The following is a 25,031-nucleotide window of genomic DNA, read 5'->3' as shown; positions in this document are numbered from 1 at the left end:
AGACCTGCCAGCACAAATCTTTTCAAAGAAAGAGGAATTTATACCAACTGTCGGTGAAGAAAGTGCAAACGAGGTAAACATGAGTATTTAAAAAATTATTCTCAGGTGCGTTTCTTTCTAAAAAACAACCAAAAAAAGTATGCGGTAGATAGACTGTGATCGATAGGACACAGGTGCATAGGTGCACGATCCACTGTACGTTTCTCCAAACACAGCCAATGAAAGAAAATGTTTTTTTTTTTTTATTATAGATGTATTGATTTTATTGATTTTATTTTTTATTTTTTTTCCCGACGTTAACATGAAAAATAAAAATAAATCCCCCGCGTGCCTGTCCCGTGCAGTGCATTACGAATGTCGGAACAAACCTTTCAATGAGGCCATAGATCTAATATGAGTGAAGATGCAGCGACCGGATTGGATGTTTCTTGCCTCAAAATTGTTCGGAAACACATTTTGTCGGACGGCTTAGGTCAGTGAGAGTTTGTGGACTTGATGCAACGGAACCCGGAAGTGAAGCTCAAACCCCGTTGGCTCACAGAACCCGCAACTTGTGCTCAAACCCCATTGGCTCACAGAGGCAGGGGCCTCGGGAGGGTGGCTGCTCCCACCGAAACAGAGCTTCGGGAACATGATAGATTTAGAGGCATGTTAGAATGGCTTGAATGCATAATCTGAGTGGCATTTTCAGGAAAAAAAAAACCTTGAAAAACATGTTTGGCTTGAAGAGTCTTCTTATGTGTTGTTGGTCTTGCAGCGAGGAGGGCGTGGCGCAGGATCCAAGAGCCTGCCGACAGTGTCGCGCATTGAACAATCTGATTTATAAGTCATGTTCACGTTTGGCCAGCGAGCCTTTTTGTTGGTTGCTCAATAATAAAAACTGCGTCGGCGCCTCACTGCCAGGAAGACTTTGTCTCCCTCCTTGAACCTGTCTGTGGACAGAGCATTTCACGCTGTACTTTACTCCGGATATTATATTTCTGTCGTCTTCTACTTTTACTTCGATACGTTTCCCCTGAACAACTCTGTTACTCACTACCAATTAAAAGCGGAGAAAAACTGGGAGACATTGATGTTGGGCAGATCTCCCAGAAGCTTTTGGGCCCAGGGCAAGTGATCAGATTTTTGATTGATTTATTTTTTTGGGGGGGGGAATCATAATAATTTTTGCGATGGTGCACTCCGAAAAGGATTTAGAGTTGAATAAAAAACACAGAATGTGACCGGAGAACCTTCAGGTCGTTGTAGTTAAGCCAAAAAAAAACAAACTGATGCAATTGTTTGCAAGCTTCAATAACCGCTTTACCCTTTCAAACATGCATTTGTGTTTTTAGTCATTAGCGTCGCTTTGGTTGTTTGTTTTTTTTCGGGGTTTCGCGTTGATTTTTAATGTTTTGTCGGAGTCATATTTTTTTGCCATTCAAGGTGCAGTTGTATTATATTAATTATTTATACTTCACAAACTTCTCTTCATATTTATGAATTGTCAAGAGACTCAAGTTCAAAAAAGTTCAAGTTCAAGAGATTATTTGTCACATACATCGATTCAAAACATTCATCAAAAGTTTCCATTGATGAAATATGATGCAATATTTTATTAAAAAAAAAATAATAAAAAAAAAGATCTCAGTCTCGTGACAGCCAGTTATCACAAAGTTAATTTGAGAGTGTAAGTGTAAACGAACACCCTCAACACCGTGTTCAGAGTTGCCGGGTGCGTGGTTTTCCTGTGGAATTGGAATACTTTTAAAGGGTCGAAGCATGGGGGGGGGGGGGGGGGGGGGGGGGGGTTGGGTACGCAGGGTTGGGATGGGGGCAGATGGGTTTGTCACTGACACCTGGCAACCCTGCCCGTGTTAAGTTTAGCACCACAGGACCACAACTAGAGCAGCCCGTCGGAGAGCAGAGACCACAGCGGCGGCCTCCTCCAGCGGTGATGCGGCCCCACCCGCACCTGCACCTAGGACTGACGGAGGCCATGTGTGTTTTGCCACCTTGTATGTCATTGCTGCTGCAACACTGGAATTTCCCTTTGGGGATTAATAAAGTATCTTTAGCTTGTCTTATATTATCTTATATTTACAAGGAATGTTGCCTTGTGTCAGAGTTTAAGATGCGTCTCACCGGGTGAACTGCCTCTCATGCTCAACGAAAAGTACAGACATTTTGGCAACAAGGATAAAATGAGAGCAAAAAAAAAAAAGCATTTACTTTTGCTTTTGATAGTACATTTAAAATCAGCTACTTTAAGAATTTTACTCAAGTAGTATTCCAATGAGTGACTTTCACTTTTACCAGAGTCGTTTTTTGGGAACATTTCTCTTGTTCTCTAGCATCCACCTCTTCTTTTATCTTCGTGCAGAAATGAAGAGAAATTCACATACAAAAATACACACATATACAACGACCTTCAGAGATACAGACTCAGTTCATTTGCATTGTTGTGCAGAAAGCATAGTGTTCTCATTACCTTGCAAACTCCCAGGGATATTGTACAGATAAGAAAAGCTACGGCATGAGACCCTTCGAGTTAACTGGTGGTACCTAGACAGGTACCATGCGTTTCTTAAAGAGTTTTTTTGAGCTGTGAACTGAATATATATGACTATTTTCAAACTGACATTACAGATTGTCAGTGTGTCTCAGCCCCATCTATTGGTAGAAATCTGCACAAAGCGTGCAGGGGAGGGCGCTGGTGTAGATAAGTACTTCTAGTGACTCTCCGCGCTTAAATATATAAAAACATATTTCAAACAAATGTGAGCAAAACCACTGTGAAACCACGTCCGTTTATCGAAAACAATGTCCACAGGATAGAGTTAGTGCAGCAGTTCCCCCTCCCCTTCTCTTTAACGAGACACGTGTCTTCTCTGTGACCGCTTTTCTTTTTTTCTGCGTTCCGCTTTGCTTCCACCCGCGCCCTCCTGACGTATTCACACGCCGACCATGAGAAGCAGGGCCCAACGGCTTCTGGGTGATCTGTCCAGCACATGGATGGACCCCTGACCAGGAGCCACCGTCTCCTGTACCAAGGACAACGGACGACGATGAATCAAGTAGAAAAATAAACATGTCAGTCAAGTATATATGTGTTTACATAGTGTGCTCTTTATAACGCCGGTGTCTAAGTTGTCAAGCTCAACAAACAAAAAGTCAGTATCATGACTAATCGTACGGCACTCGGACGCAGTTTTAGTTTTTTTGTCTTCTTAACTCATTTATCAATAAAGATTATACTTGTTATACTTCTAAAGGCTCGTTCTATGGACAATACACTTGTTCTGTTTTACTCCCCTTAATGAATGTGCAGATGCACATCTGTAAAAAAAACATATGTCCAAAACAAAATGCAGAGGGACATTAGTATTTACTGTATACTATATGTTGTTATTTATCATGAACAAAATCGAACTTGGGGACTTGTGAATTATAGTTCTCCCTATTGATCCGTCTGATAACCAGAAGTCACACATTGTCTAACGATCACAACGGAGAAAACACTGCGTCCATGAAAATATATTTTATTTAAAAAAAATAAAGAAAACATTTAAAAATATGTCTTACAGTACCATAGTGAGGCTCGCCTGATAATTTATCGGCAAACTCACACCAACCTTCTGAATAATTCACACAATGGCAAAACACATTGACTCCCAGGATGACAACTTTATACAGCATATGAACACACACACACGCACGCGCACACACACGTACGCACGCACGCACACACACACACACACACACACACACGCACAGACTTTAACAAAACGGTGAGTTTTATTTATTATAGCTATTCTTGTATCTCCCTTGGCTCCTTAATGCTGTTATTGCTGGCGACACGTTGCATATTTAAATATCATCAACGTTTGCGATTCCATCGGCCTGTTTTGCTCTGTTTTGTCTGACCATCGGTCTGTCTGCGTCATCCATTTACTGGGGTGTCTGTCTGTCTGTCTGTCTGTCTGTCTGTCTGTCTGTCTACTTATTTGTTCACTCTCCTGCCAATCAGTCGGTATGTCCTTCCATGCGTCCATCTTTCTATATTTGTATTACACACATATTTCTGAGGACATCTTTGACGTTTTGATCGCTAGCGCCATTCGGGGAGAAGAATGTCGTCCGCTCGGGCTCTGATGCCTTGTGGGTGGAGTAACTTACGGAGAAGGAAAAAGGAGGTTGAACGTGTGGATAAAGAAAATAGCATTTATTGTTCACATGCTGTAACAGACACAAAAGCTGTGGAAACTGTGCTCATACAGTCGGAGCTGTTTGATTGTAAACCACAGAAGCAGAAACACAACCTGTCCGTCTGCTTGTCACGTCGTTGGAAACTTTTTTGTGACATTTTGTGATCAGCGAACATCAACAAAAAAAGCATGCTCTATTTAAGTTAAAAACGTGTATATGTCTTTGTTTTGTTTTTATGATTTTCTTATTGAGTTATTGCCTGCATAACACAAAATATAATTTTTAAATGTTTACATCCTAGCCCTATCCAATTGATCCCACCATGCATCATCTTTTTTTTTTTTTAAATGAATGCCCAGAAATTGTGTTTAAAGCTTGTTATGCCAGAGTCCATGATTCTTTTTAGATTTTTTTATCTTGCCTATTTTTTTATCTTTTCCTCACTTGTCACCTCACTCTTCCACCCCTCCTCGCTCCTTTTCAGTCCTCTCTGCGGTGGTACAGGTAATGCTCCTCCGCGTGGTCTTCACCATAACCGTGGTAACCCCCCTCCCCGGCGCCTCCGCCTCGGTCTTCGGGGCAGTGGATGGTGAGGCTCCTCTGCAGCTTGGCCTCCTGGACGCGCAGCTCCAGGGAGTCCACCAGGTCGTAGATGTTGTCCATGGACCACATGGGCGACGGGAACCAGGCCTTGACGTCCCCGTCCTTGCCCACCACCAGCATGCTGAAGTAGTCCCTGCTGATCTTCAGCTCCTCCCTCAGGCTGTTCACCGCGTCCATGGACAAGGGCTCCACCTGGCTCTGGCTCCTCCCTTTTATCACCGTTATGATTAGAACAATTTGAAAATAATCACACACAAAATAACGTGGTTGTTCTGTTTCACTCTCATTGTAGAAGACCGTCCGCGTTTCCCTGTTGTATAACACAATGTCAGGTAGTCAATATTTAACACAGGTTTTGGCCAAATAAGCATCAAATCCTTGGTGGCTCGTGTTGTTTTTGTCCTTGTTTTCATTGTGTATGTTTTCTGTTGATGTTGTTGTTGTTGTTGTGGTGGTTTTGTGATGTTTTCACAATTTTCCTCTCAGGTACATTTAACAATTACACCATTGATGCTGCCTTGCATCTCGTACCAATTGCATCTTCATCACAAATATGGATGTTATAATAACGGTGGATCATGGCAAAGGAGAAATAAGGGGAGACTGCGCTCAAAGCGGTCATTCTTGTGCATTCTCTAATGGTGCCAAAGTCTTGTAAATCAAATAATGATTAACTTGAACTATTATTCATTTTGCTGGCTAAGCACTACACTCAAGCACTACAACCATGGTAAAACACGGAGAGAACAATTTAAATAGCGCCAATGTCAACATATGCTCAAATGCTGGGAATCCATTCATTTAAACGGCCAGCATGCATGAACATATGCCAGTGTGCAGCATGCACGGATCTACAGCCACTCACCATTCAGGGGAAACAGCTCGACAGTTCCTTTGGCTTTGGCTCCGACTCCGGTCATCTTCAATAAGGCAAAATGGCGTATGCCTGAAAAATAATAGACATATAACACATATCCTTAAAAAAAAAGAGATAACATTTAAAATATACATTGTTAAATATAATGCGCTGTATTAGCTATGTTCGATTTATAGAGGTTCTTCAAAATGCCCATACCTCATAGAAATTATACTAACTTATACCCATGATTAAAGGTATAGTACACCGCAAAGCCCAGTGCATCACTGCATGGCGCTGTTACCGACCCATGTGACACTCCTGTCCCGTCAGAGCAGAGAGTTGCTGCTGGAAGGAGTAGTCGTCTTCTGTTGGAGTGGAGATGAGCAGCAGCCTCCTCTTCGACATGAACCTTCACACATACACACGCACGCACACACGCACGCACGCACACACACACACACACACACACACACACACACACACACACACACACACACACACACACACACACACACACAGATATAAGAAAATAATGCTATTGTGATCAAAATAATAGACTGGAGACTTTTAATGTGGTAATGTAGCTCGTGTAGAGTAGGTTTTATTAAAAGGTTTGTAAAAGACGATCGAAAATCAAATACACATCATTATATGAATTTGGCTCCTGATGATTTTAAATTTTAATATTTATGTGGTGTGGGAGTGGCGTGATTTAAGCAGCCACACCGGTCCAGGTAATTCGGCCCGGGATTGTTGAGGCTGTACGCCTGTTGCTCATCAGAGCAATCAGCAAGCACAGGTTAAATCACCCATCCCAAGGGACAAGGGAGCCCTTGTCATGAATTGTTTGCATCTGTTCTGGGCTTGCTCCATCTTGCCACTCCCTTCAATAAACCGGTGTTTCAACACCATCGCCTGTGTCTCGGTGTCAGAGGGCCCTGAAAAAGCCGCTCGGCCGAGGTGTGGCAGGCAGAGCTGCCGCAGTTTGAATCTGGATCTACACCAGTTCAAAATGGTTTCTATTTTATTTATATACCATTTTGCACAACTCTTTTGGCCAGGTCTAAGAGGCGAGTTCTGTTATGTGTTGTGATGTAGTCACTGTCATATTTGTTGTATTGATAACAACTCAAATTTTTCTTTAACAGCCGGATTCAGGCAATATCTAATTAAGTAAGAAATGTCAAATAAGTAAATCAAGATAATTACAAGATAAATGTATTTTCCTCATCTGGTCAGAATAAATTAAAGTTTGACGACAACAATTACTAAAACAATGTTTGGATTTTATCAAAACAAATAATCACACGTACTGTATCTTTAAATAACACCTTCTAGAACATTGTTCCTGTGCACAGTGATATCTATGTTTATCTCTATATACTTCCAGGTAACTGTCAATTTTAATGTACTGTTTACTCTACCTTTGTAATGGATTATCCGTCCCAGGCTGGTTTTTGGAGCAGACTGGAGAACTCTTCCTCTCTTTTTCTTTTTCCAGCCTCCGAGAGGGAAAGTTATCAATGAAGTCTAACAACGCAGACGCTGACGGAGGAGCCTCGAACACCCTCTGGAGAAGAGACAAGTTCAATTAGAGACAATCATCTATCTATCTATCTATCTATCTATCTATCTATCTATCTATCTATCTATCTATCTATCTATCTATCTATCTATCTATCTATCTCCCTGTTAACTATTTCTAGATGTGTACATGCATTTCACTTTAATTTCACTTATATTTTTGATCTCATATTGTCTTACATTGGCCTTGATGTCATAGTCTGTGACTGTCATGGAGAAGAGGTCTGAGGAGGACAGCTCCAGCTCCGCTCTCAGCAGCGAGATCAGGTCCGGGTCTGAGAACTGCTCCGGGAGGTCACTGAATGGAGACTCTGTGTCTGCCGTACACAAAGACCAATGAATACACAGTACATATACATATACTGTATAAATAAACGGGTGGTACACCCGCCCCGGATAAAACAACTGGAATGCAATTGATGTTAAATCAGTGGACCCGTGGCTGAATGCTCTCTTTTAAAGTGACGTACACACACTTCCTGTCCGTACCGAGGTGGTGATGCTGCAGGGTGAGCGTGGCGCTGCGGCCTTTGCCCAGGATCGTCGCCGAGGTGACCTTTCTGAGCGCCAAGTCGCAGTACCGCTGCTGGTTGTCTCCTTTCAGCTGGACGTACAGCGTGGCGTCGCTGCTGGGAGATGAGATCACCTGTCGCACGGACACGGATTCATCCAACTTCAAATAAAAGTCTCTCGTGCTTGATGTGTTCGTTCAATTCGATGTAATTTTGGTGTTAAAAGGGTCTTTGAGCAATGGGAAAAGTGCTATAAAAATAAAATGTATTCTTCTAAATAACCCATCTTAACCTCCCGCCATGTCTTATGTTATAATAAAGTATCTGAAACTCAAATTCACATGAAACTGTTTCATAATGTAATGTGGAATATCTGGACTTTGACCAGTAATGTCTGTTTTTAAAGAACAGTAAGAACGATTCTTATTTAGCTGCAATCTTATACGTGAAATATGAATATAATGTCACTCGTATCATTTGTGGTGCAGCCTCCAAAATAATAACACAAGTTAAAAAAATACATTCTTTTTTTTTTAAATAGTATAGTAGTCACAGTTCCTCAACTCTCACCATCAGTCTCCTTTTTCCTCTCAAGGCCTCCAAAAACTCGTTCAAGGCCGTTTTATCCTTTTCGCTGGCTTCTCTGTTGGACTTCTTCCCCCTCCCTTTCCCCTTCTTCCCCTTTTTCGCTTTTCCTTTTTTCTTGGCTCCGTTCTTGTTCTGCTGGTCCGCGTTCTTCTTCTGCTCTTCCGCTCGGCCCTCGTGGCCCTCGTCCCCGTGCCTCGTCTTTCCCGCTTCCCCCGCGAGCTCGAATCTGCGATGGGTTGCAAACGAAAAGAGGGAAGTGGAACTTGATGCGAAAGCGAGAGCGACGGTTAGCGTTTTGAAGCCTCTCTGAACAGAGGGCGCGACGCACCTGCTCGCTTCATTCGGCTTGCTCGCCCCGGGCTTCTCCTGCTCCTCCCGCACTCCACCGCCGCCGCCGCTCGACTCCTTCCTCCCCGCAGGGGGGACCTTGCGGATGACGAAGCGGGACCGGCCGCTCAGGATGTCCCGGATCTTGCTCCTCACGGCTTCCTTTCGGTCCGGCACCGGCCTCCTCTGCACCGCCGCCACGGCAGTGATGTTCCCCCGCCGCTGAGCGCCGAGGACCATCTTCCTCTTCATCTTTTTCACCACAACCCTCTTCTTGGTGACCTTACACCTGATGGAATAAAATGTGATGCAAATCACGTGTAAAAACACTGACATACTTCATGTTGATATCTCTCCAGTCAATGCACACAAAAATAATCTTTATTTACCAATTACAAGTGTCCATCGCTGGTCAGACGACGATGTTCTGCATGTTTTTGGTGGGGGTACTTACTGATGTTACAAGGAGGAAACCCCGTGTGAGCACGGGGTGAACATGCAAACTCCACACAGAAAGGACCCTAATCGGGAGATAACCCACCGGAGCGCGGCGCCAACAGTGCCCCAGGCGGGTTAGAAAAATACCTCAAATTGCTGCCTTTTCGGGTCATCTTCTCCAGCTTCCTCATGGGGAACTGGTCAATAAGTTCCAGTATTGCTTCAACTCGCACCGGGTATGGAAAGCGCTCACTGACCCGCAGGTTCTTCTTTAGAACCAGCATGGAAAACACCTGCTCCTAAAAGAAGAAGATGTACAAGATAAGACACGATGCGGTGTCACACAAAGCCCATGTAACAAGTCATACATTAAACCGTTCATACTGTAGATAAGTTATTTCATTACATAATTACGGTTAAAAGTTAGATTGATATGTTCTAAATTAAAATATTAATATTTTTACTGTATTTCCACAGTAAAAGGCATAAAACCAATACAAACGTGTCCAATATAAACACATTTTTATTGCTTCACAAACTTCCTGGATACAAAAACTTTTCTCTGTTTATTATTGAAAAATGCAGTATTTACTGTTAGAACAATAAATAATCAGACTGCTAGAGGCGCTTAGTCACCTGGTTGGTAAGCTCCAGGTGGTGCAGCAGCTTGGAAACCGTGTCAGGATCCAGGCTTTCGACCGTGGCGTCTCCCTGCAAAGTCGTCTTCTGGATGCGGCCTTCCATCATGGCGTTCTGGATGATGATGACGATGAATGTGTCCCTTTCCGCCAGACGACAGTTCAGCCCTTCCTGGGGGGAAGCAAGAAAGAAAGAAAGCGAGAGAGAAATAAAGAAAGAAAGAAAGAAACAAGGTGGAAGGAAACACTCACAGTTGAATTACCCGGACATGGCCAAATAAACGGTGGTTTAATGAAGTAATGTCATGCTCACTTTCTCCTATTCTTAAGTTAATTGAGTGCTACCGTCCACCTTGTTGATTAAAAATGATATTGTGCGGCAGTTTCCGTTGGATTTTTATGGACCTCATCTGCTTTTTACCTGTTCCATGTCTTCCAGCTGCTTCTCCATCATGCGGAGGTAGTGGTCGTTGTGGGAGGGGGCTGTTATGACCCACAGTCGCTTCTTACCTAGCAGAGGGCAACGCTGGTGTGAAGGCATTCAAAACATCCATTCCAGTTATCAATATATTTCGATATATTAAAGATTATACAGCATGTCACTGGCAATGTTTCTGTATAGTCAGTCTGACACACTGACTAATGTCTGTTGAATGACATTATAATGTTATGCGTAGAGTTTATAAACTCACATGAGAAATCCTTGTGTCATGTGATGAGAAATTATAACAATTCATTCATTTTTTGATTTGCTTTATGATAAAAACGCGTGTCACTCACTGGAACCCAAGCTCATGGCTGCAGATGATTACCAAAGATGAAAGTCTGAAATTACTCCGAAATACTGTTTGTGAAGGGCATGCGGCGTCTGGATTACTTGAACTAATCCCATTAATAAATCCTTCAGGGGTCAGTTTAAAAGGCGGCTCAATGTCTTGACAGGTGCAGCTGCGTGGTAGATCACATCTGGATAACATCTGGAGGCCACAGGGCCGACCTGTCTCCTTAGCCGGAGTATTGTTGCGCATGAGAGATTAACCCATATACTACAGCTGTTGGGGATAAACCGAATCCACAAATTCGCAGAATGTGACCGACTAGAAAAATTCTTACCCGCAAAGTTCGCCAGGAAGTCCAGCTCTGGAGCCAGACTGGACGATGGGTCTCCTCCCTCCTTGTCTTGGTCCGGTCCCCCGTCCCGGTCCAAGCCCAGCCCGTGCCCCAGTCCCTGGAGGTCAGAGTAGTCTCCCCAGTCCCTTGTGTTGGGGTCCAAGTGATCTTTGGCCGGGCCCCAGGCGGCAGCCCCTGGCCGGGCCGCGGCCCCATGGCTGCAGCCGAGCCTCCACAGAACGAGGGGCACCAGCAGGGAGAAGAGGCTTTTGTCGAAAATGAACATCCTCGGTTGATCCGACGGGTGGATAGGTTCGCTGCTTCAAGTCAAGTCAAAACTGACATGCTCCGCCGACGTGAGATGCGTCTCCGGCTACAGGCATCGGTGCAGCATATCATCAATACGGTGAGCTTGCACTTGCAGCGTACAGGCCACAGGTTGTGGGTTGCACCGGTAGTCCGACGTCCTGTGAACCCCAAGGCGCACCGTCGATCCCTTCCTATAGATGAAAGAAGCAATTTATGGAGCGGCTTTAGAATACTTCTGTGGGAAGCCGTCTCAGCCCAGATCGCAGCGCCTCTGGACGATCGAAGCGCGGTGCACGCCGCAGGGGGAAGAGGTCGGCAGCATCTGCGCACGGCGGTGTTTGACCGGCGAGCAGACGACAAGAGACTGGAGAGTCTGGACACTAAATCCTGCAGAGTCCTCCCGTGCTCCTAGTTCACGTTACGACCCGGCCTCTTTAACAGGAAACTCCTGGAATTTTGGTTGACTTCAAAGGGTTTTCTGGCTGAAGGATCCCTCTCCCTCTCCATCTCCCTCTCTCTCTCTCTCTCTCTCTATCGCTCTCCCTCTCTCTTCCTCTCTCTATCCCTCCCCCTCTCCCTCTCCCTCTCCCTCCTTCTCCCTCTCTCCCTCTCCCTCGCCCTCTCCCTCTCCCTCTCTCTCTCACTCCCCATGTGTTGGTGTGTGTGTGGCGCTCTGCTGTGTCCCGCAGATGTTCCTTGTGGAGTTCATTATTTATCACGGATACAGGCACACATACACACATACACACACACACACACACACACACACACACAACCTCTTGCCTTGTATGTCTTTACATGCATGCACAATTTGTATGCACATGTAGATCTGATTTTAACATCTGTTATTAAGTATCGTATAGTGTAGCACTGGCTTGTTTCACTCTCGGATAGTGAAAGTGTATGTGTTTGTGTGCGTGTGTGTGTGTGTGTGTGTGTGTGTGTGTGTGTGTGTGTGTGTGTGTGCGTGTGCGTGTGTGTGTGAGGAGATAAGAGGTGAGCCAGGTTTAGACGCGGTCCAGATGCCACCTGTTGTGCAGGGGTTACAGTCGCTGGGAAGACACAACAGCGCAGAAAGTCCTCCACGCTGTTCAAAGCCGTCAATCCGACGTGAGGTTAGCGCTTGATGTCGAAAATGAGTGTGAACTCTGGACACCAACGATCAAAAAAAATAAAAAATCTTTGTACACAGTGTCATGGTGTCAAAAAGTACTTTTTTTTCCTGAGCAAAAATCTTTTTTTGATATATCAAGATATCCCGGCCTTGGTGATTATTTGAAACCTACTTATATATTCCAGTCACTGAATAAATGTATTACTTAAATTCAGTCTAATTGCCATTTAATTCAATTACTTTGATCCATTAATTACATCACTGAAATGCAACTGAGATTATAAAGTGCAATATCTATCAGATTAGGCAGAATGAGAGGTAATGAACCTCATGTGGGAAATTAGATCCAAACCAAGATACTCAGTCGGCTCCAATTTCTATTTAAATGTGAGTGGAGATCCCTTCACGAGCCAAGTGACACGACGAGAAGAAATGAAAGAGTTTCCATTTGTCCGGCCAAGCCGTGGTGTTTGATGTTTATACACAAATTATGCTGCCAATTTTCCATCCATAAGAAGGCTGATTAAGGCTTGAAAGGGACTTTTCTTTCCACATTTTACAGGTCCATACGCGCACAATCCACAAAGCATACGGCACAGGAGGCTGAAAGCAGATATCTTACCGAACGATCATTTGTAAAACATGAGACATGAATTATATATGAAACATAAAACAAATTTGCAGTGCACTTTGCGGTGATTATGATTGCTACGTTTGCGGTATATGTATCCGTGAGGAGCATGGAGAGGGAGAAGGTAAAACAAAAGAAAAGACAGAGAGCAAAACCATACAATTAGAGGAAGTGTCTTTAGGGTAAAAAGCTGAAATGAGTACCAGGCGCAGCAACTACACATTCCTCTCTCAGTGTCTGGTAAATAGAACCATATGCACCAACATAGCCCAGAGAGAGGGAGAGAGGGAGAGAGTGAGAGAGTGAGGGAGTGTGTGTGCGGTCGCGTGTGTGTGCACGTACCTGTGTGGGGAGAAACTGATACGCATATGGATGGAGATAAAATTGCCACATACATAAATAGAAATGTAGGAAACAAGAGCTGAAATTCCTGCTCAGAGGTAATTTCCTGGATCAGGTCCATTGTTTGTTTTCCACAAACGAAGAAGAAGAAAGAAGTAGAATGGAAAGACATATTCAATATATTACTTCTACAATTGTATAAGATGGATAGATAGATAGATAGATAGATAGATGGATAGACAGATAGATAGATAGATGAATAGATGGATAGACAGATAGATAGATAGATGAATAGATGGATGGATAGACAGAAAGATAGATAGATAGATAGATATAGATAGATAGATAGATAACTACAAAGAGTTTCATGTTTTGCATTTCGAATTTGTGAACAAGATACATTTACTACACCATGCAATTGATTCAGCTGTTTCTTCAATATTTATTAGTCGTATTTCACTTCATATATTGATTTCTTTTTCTTTTCCCCCAAATCAATCGGACCCACTCAAGCTCATTCTTTTTTTTTTTTATTCGTCACATACATATACATACTTTCATACATATATGCAGTGAAATGTCAATGTTATTAACCTCATTCCATTAAAGCTCACGAACTCATTCCAGACACGGAGCCACGGACACGTGTCGGGCGGTCCTGTAATCGTTCCAGCAAGGGGTTAAACCTTGAACTGACACGATCGACTTTTCGCCGAAAAGCGAAACCGGCAAAAGTGGCGAAAAAGCGCCACACGGTGGATTGAAAGGTCCTGCGCGGCACCACACACGCCATCCAAACGTCGTTAGCGTCAGCGTAGGACACAATAACAGTAGCACGGTCCGTTTCTGTGTCCTAATGTTTTTTTTATCATCTCATTCGTATATCACCCATAGGGTATACAAAAAAAAAAAAAAAACCCACGCACGCACACACATCAGTGGTGTTTATGCAAAAGCCTGGCGGGGTCATTAAAAAAAAACAAAACCCAAAAAACAACAACAACAATATTATAAGCCAAACAATACAAAATCACGTGCAGATATGACTATTGATGACACCTGGCCCATCTATCGCTTGTAGACGTGTATGGTATGAATGGTGTTCACGCAAAAGCCGCGATGTGACACGAACGGGACGTCGTGGAAACCATCACAGCAGTACGACAACGCCGACAAGACTCGTCAGCGGCGAGGCTTCCAACGCGCCTTCGGCCGGATCGTCTCGCCCGGCCGCGCCGCCGCGCGTCCCGCGGTCAAACTACGATCCAACGACAAACAACCCCAAACCCTCCGCCCGGGCCGGTGTTACACGCTATGTCTTCCGGGTCGCCGGGAAGTTCGCCGTGGCGCTCCGTCCGCGTCCGCGCACACACACACACACACACACACACACACACACACACACACCGCCCCGGAGTGTCGGTTAAAGGTCAGTGGTGTTTTGTTCCCCCCCCCCCAGCGGCGCCGCGATTTATCGGGGCTTCGTTCAACGCGCGTCCCTTTCCGACACGTCCACCCGTGCACCGAGCTGTGTGAGTGCACGCGTCGCCGGCGTTTTTCTTCCCGCGGGTTCCGTGCTAACGCGCTAGCCCGTTAGCTTCTCTCCGCCGGGTTTTTTTTTTGTTTTTTTTTTCCTGTAGAGGCGACGGGACACACACACACACACACACACACACACACACACACACACACACACACACACACACAAAAAGGGGGGAGAGCGGTCGAGCCGCAGCTGCCGACGCCGCCTGCCAATCGTCGGGCAGACGGCTGCGGACGAGCGGGTGCCGCCGCGGGGGAGTCCGTGCATCCAATACATCCACGGAGGACGCCCTTGTTTGTCCGCGTTCGTTTGCCTTTGATTCGTTTCTGCCACATTTTGCGGCGCGGCTGTACGGTTTCTGTTGTGATGACGTCACGGAATTAAAACGACCCCCGTTAAATAACCCGGTAAATAATGTCACTGAGCGGGCGCCCCCCCCCCCCCCCCCGTTCGAGCCCTAAACGCAGGGGTTTTTCTTCTTCTTTTCACATGAACACCCATACGTGGATGGGATGCTATGCATGGAGATTATAGTCATTTTACGTAATCGTTTCACATTTTCACGGTCCGTGATGTGGAGACGTGGTAGTCTGACGTGATGGCGGTGTAGTGCAGCCGTACTGTACGTTGCGCCTTCCAACACGGTCTTCCCTTTATTTTGCACCCATGCACTTGGTGTGACGATGTTGTGTGTGTGCGTGCGTATAGTGCACGTTTGTTTGGAAATCTGAACTAGTTTGAACTTTACACCCGCACACCCTGCCACCCACCTCCAAACTATATAGATATCTTGTGACTGGGGCGAGATCGGGCCTCGGCGATTTAAACAGCTGAGATAATTCTGCAGAAGGTGGTTATGTGTGTCAGATGTAGTTTGTAGCTCGGGTTGGCACGGTATTTGGATTCTGGAGCAAACGTGAGGAGCGAATAGAGCGGCCGCCCGTCACGAAAGCCCAGATACTCTGTTTATGTGAGATTAGTCTGCATTTGAATTCACGTTATGGTATGTATGATACAGGGGGTGTAATGATTGGACGAGTCACCGCCGTTGACCCACTTGGGCCTCTCGCTCCTGCCTTTGCCCTCTTCCCCTTCCCCCTCCTACGCCCTTCCTCCCTCCTCTCCCGCCCCGCCCTCTCCGCCCCACCAGGAGCGGTGCTATCTGTCTAGTTGAGCTGCTCCTGGTGTGCGCGCGCCATGTCGAGCCTCCTGCGTGTGGTGGCGGCCAGCTGCTCGGCTCCGCTGTTCGGCGGCGTCTCCTGTGTCCGGCTGCAGAGGGCGCGTGCTGTCAAGCTGCCGTGCACGCGCTTCTTCAGGACCCACCAAGCCCTCGGGAGATGTGCCGCTCCAGGTAAGACACGAAATGCGTCTTCTGACCGGCTAGCTGACTTGTTCACACGAAACACCTCATGTCGTCGCTTATTTCCTGACGCATTGTAGTGCAAACAGTGTGAGAACTTGGCTTGTATGTAATGCCTCTGGGGGTACGAACTAATCCCAACGTGTCTTCTTAATATGGAGTGTTATTAAATCTAGCATTTTAACTAATAGACCTAATTAGGAATTTCCATAGCAACTGATACTTCAGTACCTAGTCAATTCCAAAATTAAGAAAAAGTCTACTACTTTTCCTACAGTATCCGCAGTACCAAGTAGGTTCTAAGACAACTGCAAAACGTCTAAACCAAAATGATAAAACGCCTACCAACTCAAGAACACAATCTTGTGTCTGCACGACCAAATCTAAGATTCCTTGAGAAGAAAAGCAGCCTTGTTTGGAAGCACTTTGCCTTTGAGGCAGATAATCAAAGGATGATTATAGGTACTCAAAAAAAACAACAACAACTGTCTAAAAACAGCTACTGTGTATTTCAAATGAAAGTCGAAATGTATCAAACCTGCCCAACGCACGGATGACACATCCTGATGTATACGCTCAAGATTCAAGAGTTTGTCACATGCATATACATACGGTCATACATATATGCAGTGAAATGTCATGACAAGTGTCTATTGGTTTCAGTTCCTATGAGCGTTAAACAGCACAGTAATGCTAGTAAGCAAACCAGCATTATTACATATTACCAAATAAACATTACAATTATTTTTTTTTTTTTGAGAGGGCTTTCAGCTAGATTCTATTCAGCCTTTACAGTTGTGTGGCCTAAGTGCTAAACTAGTAGATGTACAAGCTAACAATTATTCATACTAGTCCACAGTCCAGTGTCTCATCAGAGCATCTGAGTTTGCACGTGTGCTTGGTTTTATGTTTTAGGATTTGGTATTTACTGAATCTCAGCAGCAGTTAAAGGAACATTCAGTAACAATGGAGCGCTAAAGGAAGCCGTAGCAACTACAACTACAACGGACCCAAACTGAACCCAATCTCTCTGCTCTCACCCTGACTGATATGTCCTTTAACCCGATTAACGGTTGTTAAATACATGAGTAGACCACCGTTTTAAAGTTGCTGTAGTTGTTAATAGTCGTTTCCTATAATCTGAGCACAACATTGTTTTGTGTTAAACAGTAATGAATGAGTGTACACTGAAGTGCATGGGTGTCGAGAATTATTGAATTGTATTCGCATGGACTACCGAATGTCTGGTGTCATGAGATCCCCCACAGCCAAAAACTGAGGGAAACATTATCCGAGGTGTAAATTTGCTGGAGAGATTTTTATTTGATGGCATTATAATGTTTTTTAGATCGAAGAACACCACCACCTGTTTCATGGGAATGGATTCTCATACTGTTTTAGGAGTCTTGTGCCTGGCCAAAATTTAAAGGGGGGGGGGACTTTTAAGAAAATAATATTTTTTAAGATTGGTTATTGTTTCCACATGAATGCTCTCGGTTCCAAGGTCACATTCTAGATATTGCCGCCCTTAGGAGGTACATTCACTGTGTGTGTGTGTGTGTGTGTGTGTGCGTGAGAGAGTTTGTGTCTGTGCGTGAGAGTGTTTGTGTCTGTGTGTGTGGGCGCGCGTGCAGTAGTGCTGGTGTCAGCTGGTTGCAGGTGCTTTTTGTTGCGGTCTAGTGCCTACAACCACATGAGCTACATGCTGCGGTATGAGGGTCTGTGTGTCTGAGTGCTGCTGAATTGTTCCCCGGCTCGCTGGTCCTCTGTCTGGCATTCCTGCTACTTCGTCCCTTCCTCTTACAGCTGCTGGTGTCTATTCTGGACCAGGTATCAGCTGCCATCTGATGAACTAAAGTGCGCACTGAAAAGTGGAGAAAAAGGCACTAGGCATGTGGTTAATAACTTTTGGCGCCTTGATTGATAAGTCAGATTGGTGACTTGTGTCAGTTTTGTCGAAGTTTATTACTCTCATTCATGTGTATCTACAATAGCTGTCTACTATCTCCTTTTGTCAATTTTATGAATTTATAGGGTTACTTAGCTAGTTCTAAATCCCAAATTGTAACATTTTTAATTTCTGTAATTTGCAGAATGTTACGGGATAGAAAAAATGCTTGCATGGAAAGGCAAATTCTTAATGTGATTTTTAAAACAATTGCAAGCTGTGCTAAGTGTTTGGTGGCAAACGATAGGAGCAAAATCAATCATCACTTTAATTTAATGATTGCTCAAGGTTTCTTATTGCTTGTAGTGTGGTATCTGGGAGATAAGGCTCTTGCAGTGTCCCCGGCATGGTGGAAAGTAAGGCACCTTCTGACCGCCTCCAGTGTTTATGTATAGAAACAGAGAGCGCAGGTCAACACTGCTGTGGAATTTTCCACAAGCGTTAGCGCTTGTGTCCCGTCTGTCATGCCATGGAATGACTGAGATTACAGAGAACTACCTCAAGATAGCTCTCTGTTTCCCTTTCTGGGGTTTTTCTTACATTTTGTGTATTCCCACCTTCTGCATAGCATTATCTCATCATATTTTCCCCTCCAACAAAAGTTTTAGATTTGAGACAAAAATCTCTGGGGGGAAATAAAACAGAACATGTCCTTGCAGTATATTTACTATATATGCACTGACCTTGTCAGTCAGCTTAGAGAGGTCAGCCGTTATTTATGGTGGAAACAGTGGCCGCTCGACTCATTGATGTATGAAGTGTACGGGTCAGATGAAGGAAAGTTTATTGTGGACGTTATTTGGTTGTGGAAAAGTTCAGTGGATAAGGCTGAAGATCAAAATGGTGTCGTTCTTTATTCTGGATCATATTTGTCAGTAGTGTAGTTGTTCATTTTTTTGAAGATGACTAGATATGACCGAAGATAAAAGAAAAAAACAGTTTATTCATCATATTAAAAGTATCTATGTAGTTCATTTTAGCAAACTCAAGTTGGATTTAAGGGAGAGTTCGCAAGTTTTGAGATATATTGATCATGTGAATGTATCTCTAATCTTGATAATAAACTCTAAAGTCTTCAAATTTTCAAATATGCTTGATTTTAATATTACGCATTATAGTCAGGTGAATTAAGCAAAAATAGCAAACTTGTTACATGGCAGATAGAAGCACCAAAGCAGGTACAGACACTCTTTAGGATGTATCTCACCATCTCAGAAGAGGTGCCCAAAAATTCAGATCCATTAAAGGCTTTTTAAAAGGGGAACCAGAAAAGACCCAGGATTCCTAAAAAGTGATATTGTTTATACGTTTTGGCTTATTATGCTAATTTTAGCTTTTACATTTACAATAAATAGACTAATATTAAAGGATTTGCCCAAAATAACCCATAAAAAATTTCTTTACTAGCACTCTGAATGAGATGACCTTCCAAATTAATCATTTTCTGAGTGGTATGTTGTCAATGGCATATATATACGTAATTCATTTTAAAAACTTTTAAAAGACCCAATGAATGTTGATTCATAGATATTGTTAAAATCTTCCAGACCAGAGGTCAAATCCTTGGGGCACAACTCATTAGCATTTTCATCATTACAGCTTTATTTTCACATCAAAAGACATAGAGGGGTATATTCGGGGTTAATACTCCTGTTGGTGCCCCTGACCAAGGCACGGGGAAAAGAGCTAGAGGTGGCCCCCGGGTGCTGCCCTCCGGCTGCCCACTGCTCCTAGGTATAAGGTTGGGTCAAATGCAGAGGACAGATTTCCCCCAGAGGGATTAATGAAGTATAATAATAATAATAATTAAAAAAAAAAAAAAAAGTTTGAGAACCACAGTTAGGATCTATCCAATGGAGCATCTGTGGGATGTGCTTGAACAACAAGCCCGAATTCCATGGGGGCCCCACCTCAACTTCCAGGGCTTCAAGGATCTGCTGCTAACGTCTTGGTGCCAGATACCACAGAAGACCTTCAGAGGTCTTGTGGAGCTGTTTTGCGGCACGAGGGGGAGCTACACAATGTTAGTGTTATTAGTGGTGGTTTTAATGTTGTGGCTGATCGGTGTATGATATCAAATTTCATGCTTCTATCCAGCGCCTACGACTTCTCGCACAATTCCCCCTACTATTAATGGTTGGACATGTGCATCTGTAAAACGCTGGAATATTTTATATAGCGCTTGAGCCAAATAAACTATGACAAAATGACAAACATTCTGTTCATTTAACCCAAATACCCTGTTGTGTGAAATTCACAGTTTTTGAAAAATGCAACCGTTCACATAAATAGAAAAAATACTTATTGTGCCTTTAATGAGTTACCTACTCCTTCAAATAAACATAGTATCTGATGTTACATCTTTACTGCAGTTATGTCCTACACAGAATTTTTTCTCATGAATATGGAACTGGTATATTTGGACATAAGAAATAAATAAGTAAACGAATCACTCAACTGCCTTTCATTGCTTCTCATTCTTCTCAGCTATTCCCTACAAACAACTCACGGTGGGCGTTCCCAAGGAAATCTTCCAGAATGAACGCCGCGTGGCGCTGTCTCCGGTCGGTGTGCAGGCACTCATCAAGCAGGGTTTCAATGTGGTCGTGGAGTCTGGGGCCGGGGAGCCTTCCAAGTTCTCCGACGAACACTACATCCAGGTCGGAGCCACCATTAAAGACGCCAAAGATGTCTTCGCGTCTGACGTGCTGGTTAAGGTAGGCGGAGGAGGGGGAAATTTAGAGATGAGAAAATGACTTGTGATAAAGGAGTATGGTTTCTGCATGAAAATGTGTCAGTGTTTAAGGGAGCAGAGCGATCCGGTGTTTTGGGGAAATCTGCGTCGAGGGAGGATGAGAAAGGAAACCGGGTGGAGATCCTGGGTAGTAAGTCTGTGCCAGAGCACCGTTTACAAACGCCAGAGATGTCCTTTGAAAGGATGTGTTGAGGAAAGGCAGGAGGGCGGCTCTAATAGCATATGATTGGCGCAAGGAGTGAATTAAATGTAATTTAAGCGATGCCCTCGATTATAGATGTCGGATCTATCCGAAGTGCAGCTTAAAGAAGGCAATGGAAAGGCCGAGTGAAAAGCACAGGAGGAAATTAACTTCAGGAAGGAACAAAACGGATGTAATCCTACTTCCAGAGCAGCAGTTAAACCTGTCGAGCCTGTCAAGGTTGCCCTGGCAGTTGGTCGGACAGAACCGTCTATTAGATATGTTGGAGATAATATTTGCTACCGGTTTTTATTAAGCCTATTATGATATTGTCTATACTAAGTGTGCCGTGGTCGCAGTCAAAATCTAGTGGAGTTCCTGCCGTGAAAAGTTAGTTCATTTAATTTTCTTACTGCTTTTTTTTTCCTCTTCATATTTATTTGTTTGAATTAATTATTAAACATTGTTAACTTCTTTCTGTAACGCGGTCCTTTCCATTTTTCCAACGCATCCACCTCCCCTGAAATGCTTTCCAGGTACGTGCTCCCATATTCAACCCTGCGCTGGGCGTCCACGAGACGGAGCTGATGAAGGACGCGGCCACCCTGGTCAGCTTCATCTACCCGGCCCAGAACCCGGAGCTGATGGAGCTGCTGTCCCAGAAGAATGCCACCGTGCTGGCCATGGACCAGGTTCCCAGGGTCACCATCGCACAGGGCTACGATGCCCTCAGCTCCATGGCGAACATCGCAGGGTATGCAGCAAACACACACTTGACGCTCATAGAGACAGACACGGAAATCAACAGGCATGTATCAGGCAATTGTATCATGTCTCTCGGCTAATTGTTAGCCATCTTTCTTAATTTGTTTACAGGAAATATCTGCTCTGGCACTATCTGGTGCAGTAGCTGTAATTTACAATATATATTAAAATTCCTGGCCTGACAAACACATAAGTCTTGTCAGCTGGATTATAAAATCCTATTGGCTGTTCATTGACTTTATTTAAATTTCAACAGAATGGACAGTTCATGCATAACTGAATTCCCCCCAGGGATTACTGATGTGTTATCTTATATGATTTGATATGATATTTCTGCTGACTTAATGTATTTCCCTTCCTCCCTTCAGGTACAAGTCAGTAGTGCTGGCGGCTAACAGCTTTGGTCGCTTTTTTACTGGACAGATCACTGCTGCTGGGAAAGTGCCACCTGCAAAGGTGTGTGTGTGTGTGTGTGTGTGTGTGTGTGTGTGTGTGTGTGTGTGTGTGTGTGTGTGTGTGTGTGTGTGTGTGTGTGTGTGTGTGTGTGTGTGTGTGTGTGTGTGTGTGTGTGTGTGTGTGTGTGTGTGCGCGCGCGCGCAATGTGCTACTTGTACATTTTGCAATGGAAAACAATGTGAGTTTGTGTGCAGGTGCTTATCATCGGTGGTGGTGTGGCTGGGTTGGCAGCAGCTGGAACTGCCAGGGCCATGGGAGCCATCGTGAGGGGCTTTGATACCAGGTAGGTCTTCTGTTTTGGATTACTGTTGTGTTTAGCAAAGGAAACTCTTGAATGAGGGGGGAACAAAAAAACGTTCTCACACTCTCTACCCGTGGTGGCAATCTATTTTGTTTTATCCTTGTCATTAATAACAGCAAAATATATTTTTTTAATTGATGTTAACGGCAGCGATCTAGTTGACCCTGTGTCAGGCACTTTTCTGTATCGCACATTTTGACTGCATACACTTAACCCGCCACTAGATGGCAGTAGCACCATGCATGGACTTTGAGTGCTGCTGAATGCATTATACAGGTAGACAGGAAAATGGTGATGAAGAGTTATACGGTGAAACGTTTAAGTGTTTATTATGAGCTGTTCTTGAAACTTAAAATTTGCCTTGTTCATTTAATTAAATTAGCTGATATTTATCACATGTGGCAAGTCTTATGTGACTGAAACAGTCGCAGAAACAAACCATTTGGACCACATTGTTCCCTGCAGGTGGCAAATATTTCAAGCCTGTGGGATCAACTAGCGGTCAAATAGAAGATAACTTAAAAAGAGAGTGACACATTGAAATCAGCCACGTAAAAGACATTGACGAGGGATGAGGGAAAAGCAAAGATACTGTAGTATGCAATAATTTATTCACCCTGGTCTGGTTCTCCTCTCTGCCAGAGCTGCAGCCTTGGAGCAGTTCAAGTCCCTGGGGGCCGAGCCCCTGGAGGTGCACCTGAAGGAGTCTGGAGAAGGTCAGGGCGGCTACGCCAAGGTCATGTCCAAGGAGTTCATTGAGGCAGAGATGAAGCTGTTCGCCAAACAGTGTCTGGATGTGGACATCATCATCAGCACCGCCCTCATTCCTGGTATGCACAGACAAAAAAACCAAGATGGAGGACATTGATAATAATAAAATGCATAAATATTACTTTTCTGTTAGGAACCACTTCTCAGGATGCTATTTTGCCTTAATTTGGTATGGCACGATGCAGATGGCGACAATATATTTTTTCTGTCATTCAAATAACATATTTTTCCGGAAGAAAAAATAGCAATTTTAATATTGAATATCAATTAAGCACAATATTTAAAGGTAATAACTGATCTCATTTCAGATCGAACTATGTTCTAATGAATCTAATGAATTTAACTATCAAACTATTTTTTCAATTTTATATTGAATCATAGGTCCTTGCAAATGCCCATCTATCTACCCATCTTGTATTTTACACAAAGCATTACTATAAAGAGTTAAATTAAAAAGTAAAATGGAGGGGATATTTAATAAGGGCTTTACTGTGTTTTAGCACATTTTTCTTTTTTCATATTTTTGTTGTTAATTTGTCCATAGTTCATACAGTTATACAATTGTGCAAAGTGATCAGGGTCACCAATCATCTGTTTTTTAATGAAATTTAGCATAATTAGGACAAATCCTGCAAATCGTTGGTTATTTTTTTCTTCCAGTTTATTGATGTCATATGAATTATGTGAATACTCTTCTCTTTCACAGTTAGTGATTTGTGTATATTTAACGGTCTTGATAAAAAAAAAAAACCTGTTAGTAGTGTTAACATCCCCATAATTCCATGTCTGTGTTTCCACGTTCACATGATAGGCCAGCGCGCACCGATCCTTTTCACCAAGGAGATGGTGGAGTCCATGAAGGACGGGTCCGTGGTGGTGGACCTTGCGGCTGAGGCCGGGGGAAACATTGAGACCACGGTGCCCGGGGAGCTGTCGGTTCACAAGGTGAGACCACAGCCGTACATTCGACATGCAGCTGGACTTCTGTCCCGTCACCTCTGTTAACCGTGTTGGCTTACCCGCTCCAACAGACTGAGGCTATTTTAACAGACCATTTCTTTCGGTCGTATAAGTTGTTTTATTACAGCGTGCCAGGTCACACAGAAGTGAAGCTGATAACTTAGGGCAAAGGCAACAGTCCGAGGATGACTTTTAATTAATTAATTTATTTATTTATTTTTTACCTTAATTTTGTCAAATCTCTTTTTATGTTTTATAGGGAGTGACACACATCGGCTTCACGGACCTTCCCAGTCGACTGCCCACCCAGTCCAGCACTCTTTACTCCAACAACATCACCAAGCTGATCAGGGCCATCAGTCCGGACAAGGAAAACTTCTTCTTCGACGTCAAGGAGGAGTTTGACTATGGAACCATGGATCATGTCATCAGGGGCTCCATCGTTATGCAGGTAGGAAGTTCCTCGCAGCCAGCTGACAAACAGGACCGCGTGCGCGGATATGGAGGGATGGAAAACCTGGTTTGAATTGACCTGTCGGCAGCTAGATGGCGCTCAGGCATAGCTGATGCTCCCCTCGGCCTTTGCTCCCAGCTCTTGACCATTTTATTATTTGTACCAGAAAGGAATGTAGAGGTTTAGCATTAAATTGTATTTGACATGACCCTATACGTATTACAGCTTCTAACAGATGGATACTGGTTTTAACAGTGATATTGTTGTTTTACATTATGCCAAATTTCACATGTA

General features: G+C 43.8%; 2 protein-coding genes across 4 annotated transcripts in view; one reads left to right on the top strand and one right to left on the bottom strand.

Moving 5' to 3' along the window:
• Positions 1–4,192: 4,192 nt before the first annotated feature.
• ccdc80l2 (coiled-coil domain containing 80 like 2) lies at positions 4,193–11,579 on the bottom strand. Of its 2 annotated transcripts, none has more exons than XM_080018443.1 (12): positions 10,851–11,579; positions 10,159–10,247; positions 9,736–9,909; positions 9,247–9,398; positions 8,663–8,950; positions 8,317–8,560; positions 7,724–7,880; positions 7,415–7,551; positions 7,075–7,220; positions 5,956–6,059; positions 5,657–5,737; positions 4,193–5,000 (listed from the first exon to the last, which is right to left on the bottom strand). In XM_080018443.1, the coding sequence occupies exons 1-12, from the start codon at positions 11,131–11,133 to the stop codon at positions 4,669–4,671; spliced, it is 2,187 nt and encodes a 728-aa protein (XP_079874569.1). In that variant the 5' UTR covers positions 11,134–11,579; the 3' UTR covers positions 4,193–4,668. The 2 variants fall into 2 exon arrangements, with proteins under 2 accessions (XP_079874569.1, XP_079874570.1); XM_080018444.1 differs by having other exon boundaries at positions 7,415–7,545.
• A 2,999-nt stretch (positions 11,580–14,578) lies between these two features.
• nnt (nicotinamide nucleotide transhydrogenase) overlaps positions 14,579–25,031 on the top strand; it is a 36,748-nt gene continuing 26,295 nt past the window's right edge. Inside the window, exons 1-9 of one of the 2 annotated variants that reach the window (XM_080018410.1) lie at positions 14,579–14,672; positions 15,937–16,137; positions 20,582–20,811; positions 21,567–21,784; positions 22,164–22,251; positions 22,446–22,534; positions 23,195–23,382; positions 24,135–24,268; positions 24,543–24,734. In XM_080018410.1, coding sequence (XP_079874536.1) covers positions 15,984–16,137; positions 20,582–20,811; positions 21,567–21,784; positions 22,164–22,251; positions 22,446–22,534; positions 23,195–23,382; positions 24,135–24,268; positions 24,543–24,734 — 1,293 coding nt within the window. In that variant the 5' untranslated portion in view covers positions 14,579–14,672; positions 15,937–15,983. Of the gene's footprint in view, positions 14,673–14,700; positions 14,776–15,936; positions 16,138–20,581; positions 20,812–21,566; positions 21,785–22,163; positions 22,252–22,445; positions 22,535–23,194; positions 23,383–24,134; positions 24,269–24,542; positions 24,735–25,031 lie in introns of those variants that run through there. The other variant, XM_080018411.1, reaches the window with a different exon arrangement.

The sequence above is a fragment of the Zeus faber genome (genome assembly GCF_960531495.2).
Source record: "Zeus faber genome assembly, chromosome: 17".
In the NCBI taxonomy this organism is placed as follows: Eukaryota; Metazoa; Chordata; class Actinopteri; order Zeiformes; family Zeidae; genus Zeus; species Zeus faber.
Note: the sequence above shows the minus strand (reverse complement) of the source record. Positions and strands in the feature narration are given on the sequence as shown.

Excerpts from the sequence above, each read along its gene's own strand:
- ccdc80l2 (XM_080018443.1), bottom strand. The coding sequence starts at position 11,133 with ATGTTCATTTTCGACAAAAGCCTCTTCTCCCTGCTGGTGCCCCTCGTT. Across the intron at positions 5,738-5,955 it reads GGGACAGGAGTGTCACATGG|GCATACGCCATTTTGCCTTA; the intron begins GTCGGTAACAGC and ends ATTATTTTTCAG. Across the intron at positions 5,001-5,656 it reads CGAGCTGTTTCCCCTGAATG|GGAGGAGCCAGAGCCAGGTG; the intron begins GTGAGTGGCTGT and ends CGGTGATAAAAG.